The sequence below is a fragment of the Rhincodon typus genome, chromosome 2, assembly GCF_021869965.1.
Source record: "Rhincodon typus isolate 14 chromosome 2, sRhiTyp1.1, whole genome shotgun sequence".
Classification (NCBI taxonomy): Eukaryota; Metazoa; Chordata; class Chondrichthyes; order Orectolobiformes; family Rhincodontidae; genus Rhincodon; species Rhincodon typus.
In genome coordinates this window covers 11,170,440-11,182,729 of record NC_063333.1, presented here as the reverse complement: position 1 = coordinate 11,182,729, position 12,290 = coordinate 11,170,440, and the positions used below count along the sequence as shown (strand labels likewise).

The 12,290-nt window shown below is 44.7% G+C and overlaps 1 protein-coding gene across 1 annotated transcript in view; it reads left to right on the top strand.

Annotated features, from left to right (window-relative positions):
• The window catches only part of LOC109921859 (sodium channel protein type 4 subunit alpha-like), a 1,322,739-nt gene that overhangs the window by 38,921 nt on the left and 1,271,528 nt on the right, over positions 1-12,290 (top strand). The window contains 1 exon segment of the mRNA XM_048618339.1: positions 2,783-3,019. Within this exon segment, the coding sequence (XP_048474296.1) occupies positions 2,783-3,019 (237 nt within the window).

The window sequence follows — 12,290 nt, the reverse complement described above, 5'->3', positions numbered from 1 at the left end:
ATTAAAACCTGAAATTTGGAGTCTAATAGTGACCATGAATCTATTGTCGATTGTTGGAAAAACCCATCAGATTCACTAATGCCCTTTAGGGAAGAAAACTGCCATCCTTACCTGGTCTGGCCGACATGTGACTCTAAGCCCACAGCAATGTGGTTGACTCATAACTGCCGTCTGGGTAACTAGGGATGGACGATAAATGTTGGCCTAGCCAGTGATGGCCTCATCCCATCAACGAATAAAAAAGTTGTAACATAAGCCATCAGATGTTGGTAAGGAAGACTTTGCAGGGACAACAGAGCCTGGTTTGCTGTTGTTTCTGTCAGTTAGATCAATATCAGGAGATCTAACTGACAGAAACAACAGCATGTCGCTAGTGGTTTGGTCAGACTGGATGGTTTGCTAGGCCTTTTCAAAGGGCAGGTAAGAGTAAACACATTGTTGTGGGTCTAGAGTCACATGCAGGCCAGACTAAGGATGGCAGATTTCCTTGCCTAAAGGACATTATTGAATATTAGAGTGAGTTGAAAAATTGGCTGATATAAATTTGTCTGAGGAGACTCTATACAGAGCATGAAGACTTGCGTGGTCCAGTTGGGTCAAATGGTCTGTTTCTCTGCTATCTGTGCAGCAATGTTTCAGGATGTTTGGAGACATTCATTCTTTTAGAAAAATGGCAAATAGGAAAATATCCATTTAGTCTGTTAATCTTAATCCTGTCATCCCTTCTTCTCTCCTCCTCCGTCTCTGTTTGACAATGACAATGACTAGTCTTGACAATGTACTCTGCAGATCCTCAGCTATCCCTCCCTATTTTCTTTTTTTTAGTTCAGTTCTGATATGATTTTGTGCTCTTAGCATCTTTAATCCATTTCATGGCCCAGCAGAATTTCTAGACACATTTCTAGTAGTAATCGAGCTCTCTGAGAATAAATTTTAGAACAACAAGTTCGCTCATTCCAAACGTGTTTCCACTTTGGTACACAAAGTGAATCTTGCCCTTCGTTTGTAAATTAACTCCTTGTTTTTTACAAAGAGAAAGATTCTTAGCGGAAATCAATAATCCAGAGCTCTGAGATGCAGAGGGATCTGGGTGTACAAGTGCATGAATCAGAAAAGGTTAGTGTGCAGGTTAAGCAAGTAATTAGCAAAATGAATAGAATGTCATCATTTATCATGTGGGAATTGAATACAGAAGTGTAAAGGTTATGCTCCAGTTTTATAGGGCACTGGTAAGGTCATATCTGGAATACTATGCACAGTATTTAACTCCTTGTTTAAAGAAAGATGTAAATATGTTAGAAGCAATTCAGAGAAAGTTTACTAGACTAATACCTGGAATGAGTGTGTTGTTTTATGAATAAAGCCAAACAGGCTTGGCTCATATCTGCAGAATTTAGGAGACTAAAAGTTGAATTGATTGAAGCATATATGATCCTGAGGGGTATTGATACAATGGATCTGGAGAGGATGTTTCCTCTTAGAGGAGAATTAAGAATTAGGGGTCGCGGTCAGAAATTAAGTGGTCACTCATTTCAAAGAGATAAGGTGAATTTTTTTCTCTCAGTGGGTCATGAGTTTTTGGGACTCATTTCCTAAAAAGATGTTGGAATCGGATTCCTTGCATATCTTTAAGGCAGGGGTTAGATAGATTCTTGTTAAACCAAGGGGTGAAAGGTTATTGGGAGTAGGTGGGAATGTGGGTCTGAGTTTCCAATTAGACAGGCTGTGATCTTAAGAAATGGCAGAGCGGACTTAGGGAACTTACAGCTGCTGCTGGCTCAGATGTTCACACGAGAGAGCACACCTTCTCCCTCAATTTGCTCTTGTGTTTGGTAACTGCTTCCCTGCCTCTGATTGCCCCCAGAATCCCCCTCCCTAGCCCCAGCCAAACCTGGCAGACAGGGGGCTTACCCTGGTTTCTGAGTCAGGAAATTAGCCACGCCCACACAGCGGCTGGAACGCCAGGTGATCAGGGAGGTGGGCTTGTTGAAGCCCTTAAGGAGCCTTTAGTTGCTTACCAGAGGGTCTTAACTGGCAGTGGATCAAGATGACTGCCCATGGACCTCCATGCGCGGGTGGCACGGTGGCTCACTGGTCAGCAGTACTGCCTCACTGTGATAGGAATCTGAGTTCGATTCCACCCTCGGGCGACTGTCTGTGTGGAGTTTGCACATTCTCCCCGGGTCTGCGTGGGTTTCCTCCGGGTGCTCCGGTTTCCTCCCACAGTCCAAAGATGTGCAGGTGAGGTGGATTGGCCATGCTAAATTGCCCGTAGTGTTCAGGGATGTGTAGATTAGGTGGGTTACAGGGGGAATGGGTCTGGGTGGGATGCTCTGAGGTACGGTGTGGACCTGTTGGGCCGAAGGGCCTGTTTCCATGCTGTAGGGATTCTATGAAATGCAGGGTTACAGGTGGATGGGTCTGGGTGGGATACTCTTTGGAGGGTTAGTCTGGACTTGTTGGGCTGAATAGCCTGATTCCACACCATAGGGATTCTATGAAATGAGATGGTGAGAAGTGGGTGCATAGCTCACCAGGGCCAACTTGGCCAGTGACCATCCTTTCTCACCACTTCCAGAGGGAAGGGGAAATTAGGCCTGTTGCAATGTGAATAAAATAGGGGCTTTTCCATTCTTAGCTCTTTCTTAGCAAAGTCTAAATGGTGTCTGTTACACAGTAGTGAAAAGAAACACTACATCGTCAATCTACTTGAGTTAATTTCCTGAAAACATTGACTACGTGCCATCTCTACTGAGCTAAATGTTCTAATGTTTCCTTGCAGGCTTAAAAACCATTGTAGGTGCATTGATACAATCCGTGAGAAAGCTAGCCGATGTCATGATTCTGACTGTGTTCTGCTTAAGTGTCTTTGCACTCATTGGTCTTCAGCTTTTCATGGGGAACTTGCGTCAGAAATGTGTGCAGGACTGGCGAATATTCGGTGAGACTGTGATTAATGAGACAGGGGATTACATTTGGCCCTGGAATGAAACATTCGAAGAATTCATTAACAACAAAGGTAAGCTGGAGATGTCAAAACTGCTTAAGGTAAGACCTCCAGGAGTGGGGGGAAGCCATTCAACTCCGTGATATGTTTTGTTGCGCAGTTAGAGCATATTTTAGAAGTTATTTGTTCACGGGATGAAGGTGTCACTGGCTAGGCAGCATTTATTGCCCATCCTTAATTTCCCAGAGGGCAGTTAAAAGTCAACCACATTGCTGTGTGTCTGAAGTCACATGTAGGCCAGACCAGATAAGAATGGCAGTTTCCTTCCCTAAAGGACATTAGTGAACCAGATGGTTTCTTCCCCAACAATCACAATGGATTCATGGTCATCATTAAATTCTAAACGTCTATTGCATTCAAACTCCACCATCTGCCGTGACAGGATTTGAACCCGAGTTCCCAGAGCCTTACCTGATTCTCTGAATGAACAGTCTACCGATAATGCCACTGAGCCATGACCTCCCTTCATGGTTGATTTTTACAAGATCATATGACGTAGGAGCAGAAATCGATCAGCTGGCTCATTCAGGTGGCACTGTGGTTCAGTGGTTAGCACTGCTGCCTTATAGTGCCAGGGACCTGGGTTTGATTCCAGCCTGAGGCATCTGTGTATGTGGAGTTTGCACCTTCTTCCCACGTCTGTGTGAGATTGCTCTGGTTTCCTCCCACAGTCTAAAGATGTGTAGGTTAGGTGGATTGACCATGGTAGATGCAGGGTCCCTGGGATAGGGTAAGGGGCTGGGTCTGGGTGGGATGCTTTTTGGAGGGTCAGTGTGGACCTGATGGGCTGAATGGCCTGCTTCCAGGCATTCTGGATTAAGTCTGTTCTGCCATTCAGTGAGAAGACTATATTATAGCTGATCTGATAATCCTTGACTACACTTTTTTACCCTATCCCTGTTATCCCTGATTAAAATTCTGTCTGTCTCAGCCTTGAACATATTCAATGGCTCAGCCTCAAGTTGTGGCCTTGACTCCATTTATCTCCTTATGATCGATATCCTTTCAAAGATTGAAAGTGATATGCTAATGAAGCATGGATGATTTGAGAAAAACCTTCTGCACGCGTTGATTAGTTAGGGTGTGGAAAGCACGGCCTAGAAATGTGGTTGAGCAGGTGTAGTTGAGGCCTTCAATACTACTGTAGCCAGTTATCCCTTGTTGCTGCCACATTACAGACACAGTCCTTCCTTTCGCTTCATTGTACATTGTACAGTGTTCTATTCTTCAGTCCTACTCTCTGAACACTTTGAAATGGCGAGACTTTGCTTCTTCTTCTGCCACATACCGTAACCCACCGGTGTTGTTTCAATATGCAACCTAATCACTCGTTGCCAGCGTACCTCAGCACCGTTTGTCCCCTCAGTGGACTGTGGTCATCTAGAACGTTCTAACTGATGAGGTGACGGGGAGCTGATTCCATCAATAATTTTAAAAGGGAGTTGGAACTGGGCAAATCTGGGTACAGAGTTAACAGAGGCAGAAGTTGGATTTGGGAGTTTGAAAAGAGGCTGACTTTTTTGTCATGATCTTGACTCTTTTGCCAAATGCTCAATGAAAAGCCAGGGAAAGGACACATGCTTTTTTTTCCTTAAAATGCCCCTCTCACTCACTCATGGGCAGAAATAAGGCTCCAACACCTGTCAGCTTCCTCTTCGGTTTTCCTAATTCCTCTCCCACTACCCGTTGTCAATCTGCTCCAGGACTACCTCGATGAAGATGGGCCTACAGGCTGCAGCGTCCCTCACTGCCCACTCTTCCCCCTGATGTTTTAGTTATCTCTGTGAGTTCAAATCTATCATTGGCTGTAAATTATCCCTGGTGACTGACTACACTGGCCATTTACTTTGAGAGCTACTAATGACCAGCTCAAGCAAAACTATTATTTTGTTCAAGATCAGAGTCATAGAGTTAGGCAGAACAGAAATTGGCCTTTTGGTCCAACTTGTCCATGCCGATCAGATGTCCTAAACTGCCCTAGTCCCATTTGCCAGCATTTGGCCCATATCCCTCTAAACCTTTTCTATTCATGTGCCCTTCCTCTAACAGCTCATTCCATACACGCACCAGCCTCTACATGAAAAAGTTATCCCTCAGGTCCCTCAAGTAAATTTTTCCCCTCTCACCTTAACCCTGTGCCCTCCAGTTTTGGATTCTCCCTGTAAGGAGAATCTGATGGTTAGATGCCTTTGTCCCACCATCAGCCTTATCCTTAGGCCCTGTTTGCCTAGCAACCTACACTTTTAGCTTTGGTAGATAGTCATATCCTTCCACTTGACTCCTATTGACTTTTCAGTCTTTAACTTGACACTTGCCTCTCTTCCTTGACCTCATCTGCCTATTGTCATCTTAATTAGGGCCATCACGTTGACTCTCCAGCTCTTTTCCACCCAACATCTAGCCACTCAACGTCCTCCATTCACACCTATTCTCTTCAGATTGTCCACACCTCTTTATTCTCCCAGATAACTCTTGCCCATTTTGAGACTGTTGTAACCACGGTATCACCATTGGAAAGGAAAACTCATACCCTCAGCTCCCTCTGTCCTCTCAAACTACTGCTGAGCCTCATCTTGTATCTGAGGCTGTTGCTGCCTACCCCCCCGGCCTACTTCCTTTTTCTGAGTTGCCCTCGTCTGATCCAGTTTTAAATGAAAGAAAATGGGCTGCAGGTTTAGGAATGATTCTGTGACCTAGAAATCACAGAACCATAAAATTGTTACTTTGCAGAAGGAGGCCATTTGGCCCTTCATGCTTCACTGGTGGTATTGCATGGAGCCAATCTTCTGCCTGTTCCCCATATCCCTGCGCAACCTTACTATGTAAACGACCATCCAATACCTTCTGGAAAGCCTCAGTTGAACCTGCCTCCACCACATTTCCAGGCAGTGCATTCCACGCCCTAACTACTCGCTGAGTGAAAAAGGTTTCTTTTCACATCACTGTTGCTTCTTAGGCGCATCACGTTAAATCTTTGCCCTCTTGTCCTTGTTCCTTTTACAATCAGCAACAGCCTCTCCCTTTCTACTCTATCCAGCCCACTCACGATTTTGAAAACTTTGATCAGATCTCCCCTCAGTCTCCTTCTCTAAAGGAGAATGGCCCCAACTTCTCAAAATGATTTGCCTTCCTTTTGTGTTGTAAGATCCTGCACTATCAATGCGATTTACCTCAAAGTATGTGGGGACTTTTTTTTTCCTTTTATCCTTTAATGGGATGACAGTGTTGCTGGCTAGCCAGCATTTATTGCCCATCCCTAATTACCCAGAGGGCAGTTCAAAATCAACCACATTGTTGTGGGTCTGGAGTCAGATGTAGGCCAGACCAGGTAAGGATGGCAGTTGCCTTCCCTAAACGACATTAGTGAAGCAGATGGGTTTTTCCCGACAATCGGCAATGGATTCACGGTCATCATTAGATTCTTAATTCCAGATATTTTTATTGAATTCAAATTCCACCTTCTGCCACGGTGGGATTCAAACCCACGTCCCCAGAGCTGGGTCTCTGGATTAACAGTCCAGCGATAATTCCACTAGGCCATCGCCTCCCCATTAGGTTCACATGAGGTTCTCATCTTGTTTTGAATTCCTTCCATCCCTCCCAATCTCTAACCTCCTACAACCCTACAACCCTTTCAGATCTCTACATTCCCCCATTTCTGACCTCTTTACCCTCCTTCATTATCTTCAGCCCAGCACTGGTGGCCATTTCTTCAGCTATGTAGACCTTGCAGAATTTATATTCTATCGTTCTATGCCTCCTTCCAACTTTCGACCACTCCTTCAAATTCACCTTTCTGACCCAACATTTAATCACCCAACCGAACATTTCCTGACAAGGCTCCAGGATCAAGTTATCCTGTGAAGAGAGCTTTGAGATGTTCCAACTTGTTGAAAGCATGACCATAAAATCCGGAAAATAAAAGGAAAATCCTGCAGACACCGGAAATCTGAAACAAACAACAGAGAACACTGGAGAAACTCAGCAGGTCTGGGGAGGGAAACAGAGTTATTGTTTGGAGAACAGTGTAGGGGGGAGGTGATGGCCTAGTGGCTTTATTGCCAGCCTATTTATCCCAGAGACCTGGGTATCTTTCTGGGAACCTGGGCTCGAACCCTGCCATGGTAGATGGTGGAATTTGAATTCAGGCTAAGTGTCATGTGATGAGCGTCAGGGGAAAGTCCCATTAGGTTCACTCATGCTTTATCGGGAAGGAAATCTGCCATCCTCACCCAGTTTGGCCTACATGTGACTCCAGGCCCACAGTAACAGGTTAGGTGGGTTGACCATGGTAAATTATCCACAGTGAACAGGGATGTGCAGGTTAGGTGGAATAGTCATGGTAAGTGCAGGGTTACAGGGTTAGAGTGGGGGAGTGGGTCTGGGTGGGATGCTCTTCGGAGGGTTGGCATGGACGTGATGGGTGGAATGGCCTGCTTCCACAGTATAGGGATTCTATGATTCTACATGGCTGACTCTTAATTGCTCTCTCGGCAATAAGCATTGGCCTAGCTGGTGTTGCTAACATCCTGTGAATGAGTTAAAAGAAAACTGTTCTTCAGAACTGAAAGGAGTTGGTCAATTGTTTTTTCATACTTTTGACAGAGTTGTGCAAAGAGGTTGTTAATGGTGCAGAAAGAGAAAAAGAGATGTAAAATGGGTGTAAATTAAGATGTGAAAGGGTCCTCTCTGCTCAGAGCAAGGTAAACGATGCTTGCGTCTTGCTTAATCTTCGACTCTGGAACCTCCAATTATGTTCCATTCAAAATCCACCATATCCCCATTCCAAACCAAAGTCCTCGTAACTGGGAGACATTGCAAGTGTCCAAATTTACAAAGGGGTGATGCAAATTTTGGAAGATGCCTTTAATAGGCAAAGCATGATTGAATATATTCTGATTGCCCTTCCCTCTAGCCTCCTCCTCCACCCTCCCCCCTCAACCTAATCCTAATGAACATCTGGGTTATCTGGTTACTTCGTCCAAATATTGATATTGCTAAAGTAAACGTACGTTTGGCTGAAATTAAATTTCATGTTTACAGAGGATTTTCTTGCAGCAACCATAAGGTAGCTACGCAGCAATCAATGATATTCTGAGCTCTGTCCTCTGGACCCACTTCCCATTATCTTTCAAATACAGTGCATGCCTGTTCCTAGTACAGAAGGACAAAAAGGACAATGCTGCCAAAGATCATTCACCCAGTGAAGCTGTCCTTCCAGTGGCCTGTGTACTGTTTGTTTCTGCTCTCTTATGTTGGGTCGTGTACATTCAAAAGGCCATTGATTCCTGAAGACGTTCATTGGTGTTATATTGCATGATAAGACTATAAGGTGTAGGAGCAGAATATAGGCCATTCAGCCCATCGCATCTGCTCTGCCATTCAATGAGATCATGGCTGATCTGATAATCATCGACTCCACTTTTCTGCCTTTTCCCCAGAACCCTTCATTCCCTTACTGATTAAAAATTTGGATTTCATCCTTAAAACCCAGCCTCGACAACGCATATGCTGTAAGAATTCCATGGATTCACTACTATCTGGGAGAAGAAATTCCTTCTGATCTCAGTCTTAAATGTGCAACCCCTTACCCTGAGATTGTATCCTCTGGTCTTCGACTCTCTTGCAACCTTTCCCATCTACTCTGTCAAGTCCCCCAAGAATCTTGCGTGCTTTAATAAGGTCGCCTCTCATTCTTCTTTGTTCCAATAAGCTCAATATGCTCAATATTTCTTTATAAAACAATCCCTTCATACCTAATGTCAGCCAAGTGAACCTTTTCTGGGCTGCCTCCAATCTTTCCTCAAATAAGGCAACCAAACCTCTTCACAATGTTCCAGCTGCTATCTGACTAGAGCTTTGTGCAGTTTTAACAAAACCTCCCCACCTTTATACTCCACTCCCTTTGAAATAAAGACCAACATTCCAATTTACTTTCCTGCTGAACTTGGATGCCTGTTTTTTTGTGATTCACTTCCTACCTCCCAGCGTCTTCCCAAACAGCTGTTGCTCCCCACCCCACAACCCCACTACACTTCCTCCCTGGCTCTTTTCCCTAACGTTTTCAATTTTCTTAGAAGTGAAAGCAAAAGCACTCAAAGACAATAACGAAACAATGTGTTGGTTCCAATGCAGGGGTTATGCTGCAGTTATGCAATCCACTGGTTAGATCCCAATGTGAGCAGACCTGGGCGCCATACCTGAGGAAGGACATATTGTTGGCCTTGGAGGGAGTACAGTGTAGGTTTACAAGAATGGAACCTGGGCTTAGTAATGAGTTAAGTAATGAGGAGTGACTATACAAATTAGGCCTTTCTTCTCTAGAGTTTAGAAGGTCAAGGTCAAAATCTTCAAGATATTAACAGGAAAAGCCAGGGTAGATAAGGTTCAGCTATTTTCACTGTTTAGAGATTCTAGAACTCCTGACCCCATTACAGCCTTGGTTCAAACATGGACAAAAGAGCTGAATCCCAGAGGTGAGGTGAGAGTGACAGCCCTTGACATCAAGGCTGCATTTGACCGAGTGTGGCATCAAGGAGCCTGAGCAAAACTGGAATCAATGGGTATCAGGGGGCAAACTCTCCGGTGGTTGGAGTTATGCCTGACACATAGGAAGATGGTTATGAGATGGTTATGGTTGTTGAAGGTCAATCATCTCAGTTCTAGATGTGTCTGCAGGAGTCCCTCAGGGTAGTGTCCTAGGCCCAACCAACTTCAGCTGCTTCATCACTGACCTTTCCATCATCATAAGGTCAGAAGTGGGGATGTTCGCCAATGATCCCCCAGTGTTCAGCACCATTCGCGATTCCTCGGATCCTGAAGAAGTCCATATTCAAATACAACAAGATCTGGATAATATCAAGGCTTGGGCTGACAAGTGGCAAGTAACATTCGTACCACACAAATGCCAGGTGATGACAATCTTCAATAGGAGACAATCTAATCATCGTCCCTTGATGTTCAATGGTGATGCCATCATTGAAACCCCCACTGTCAATATCCTGTGGGTTACCATTGACCAGAAACTGAACTGGACTCACCACATAAACACAATGGCTACAACAATAGTTCAGAGGCTAGGAATAACTCACCTCCTGACTCCCCAGAACCTATCTACCATCTACCAGGCACAGGTCAGGAGTGTGATGGAATACTCCCCACTTGCCTGAATAAGTGCAGCTCCAACAACACTCAAGACACTTGACATCATCCACGACAAGACAACATGCTCGACTGACACAAGTATTCTCTCCACCTCTGGTGCTCGGTAGAAACAGTGTATACTATCCATAAGATGCACTGCAGAAATTCACCAAATATCCTTAAACAGCACCTTCCAAACCCACAACCACTTCCATTGAGAAGGACAAGTGCAGCAGACATATGGGAACACCACCACCTTCGCGTTCCCCTCCAAACCACTCACCATCCTGACTTGGAAATATATCGCCGTTCCTTCACTGTCTCCGGGTAAAAAATCCTGGAATTCCCTCCCTAACAGCATTGTGGGTCAACTCACAGCACATGGCCTACAGTGGTTTAAGAAGGCAGCTCACTACAACCTTCTGAAAGGCAAATAGGGATAGGCAAAAAATGCTGACCAGCCAGCGATATCCATGAATGAATTAAAGAAAAAAGTTGGCAGTTAGGAAGGCAAAGGCATTCATTTAGAGAGGGCTAGAATCCAAGAGCAGAGATGTACTGCTGAGGCTGTGTAAGGCTCTGCTCAGACCGCGTTTGGAACATTGTGAGCAGAATATCCAGAGAATGATCCTGAGGTTGAAGAGCTTGTCATATGAGGGGTAGTTGAGGACTTGGGTCTGTACTTGATGGAGTTTAAAAGGATGAGGGGGGAGAATCTGAGTGCTGAGAGGCCTGGATAGAGTAGATGTGGAGAAGATGTTTCCCCTGTAGAAGTGACTAGGACCCGAGTGCACAGCCTCAGTGTGAAGGGAAGACCCTTTAGAATTGAAACAAGGGGGAATTTCTTCTGCCAGAGGGTGGTGAATCTGGTAGAGAGCTGTAGATGCCAAGCCATTCAGTGTATCTATGATGGAGATAGATAGGTTCTTGATTAGTAAAGGGATCAAGGGTTACAGGGAGAAGCTGGAGAATGAGGTTGAGAAACATATCAGCCAGGATGGAATGGCAGAGCAGACTTGATGGGCCGAATGGCTGAATTCTGCTCCTATATCTTATGGTCTTACACAAATTATACCGCAGGAGAAAAAGGTCCCACTGGTTCAGCAGTTGCCTGTGACTGGCCAAGGAGATGCTTTTGTCACAGAGAATTAACTGTTCTGATTTTATCAAATTTGAAATTCTTGCATTTGATCCGAAAGAGAAGGTGAATTAAAATGAAAAAGGAGCGTGGTTTTCAGAAGGCTTTTGATCATTTTGCTCTCCATTTGAAGTTCCTTCACTGTTGCCTGTGCTATTTTTGGTCACACTATCAACACAATAGGATCTTTGGCACCCTTTATTGACATTTCAAGCGTTGTAACAGCATTGTATTGGCATTCCCTGAGACCTTCAGCAAATATCATTGGGGGCTTGGGGGGCGGGGGTGTGGGGACGAGGGGAAGGAGAAGGGGGGATGGGGTGGACAAGGTCTGCTGAGGTTAAGAATTGACTGACTGCAGGAAAGGGGCATTAAACAACCCTGTCAAGGGCATTGGCCTCAGAAGGTGATGCATGTTATGATACCTTACAATGCAGATGGTCCAATTCTCCTGAGCTCCTACACTGGCCCACTCACCTCCCATTAAAAACACAGGAGGAGCTTGGAGTAGCACGTAACCCTGTAACATACTCAAGAGGCATATTGGATTGCCCAGTGCTCCTATGGCAGGGGAGAAAACGTCTTTGGAAGTCCCACAATGATAGCTGTTATAAATTGTCTGTGCCCTTTCAATGCCTGTTTCAGCTTCAAATCTGATTGCAATAAATTGTGACGCAGAACCTGATTCTGAAAGGAAATCAGAATATCAAAAGAAACTAAGTGATCACCATATCTCTTATTGCTGTTGACCACAGAGGTCAAATCAGTGTGTGCACAAGATGTATCTGCATGTGAATGTATCTGTGTATGCGTGTGTGTGCATATGTGTGTATGTTTGTGTGTGGTTATCTACGTGTGTATCTTTGCCTCTGTGTATTTCTGTGTGTTTGTATCTGTGTGTATATCTGTATGTGAGTGTGTGTGTGTGCGTGTCTGTGTGTATATCTGTCTGTGAGTGTGTGTGTGTTTGTATCAGTGTGTGTATATCTGTATGTGAGTGTG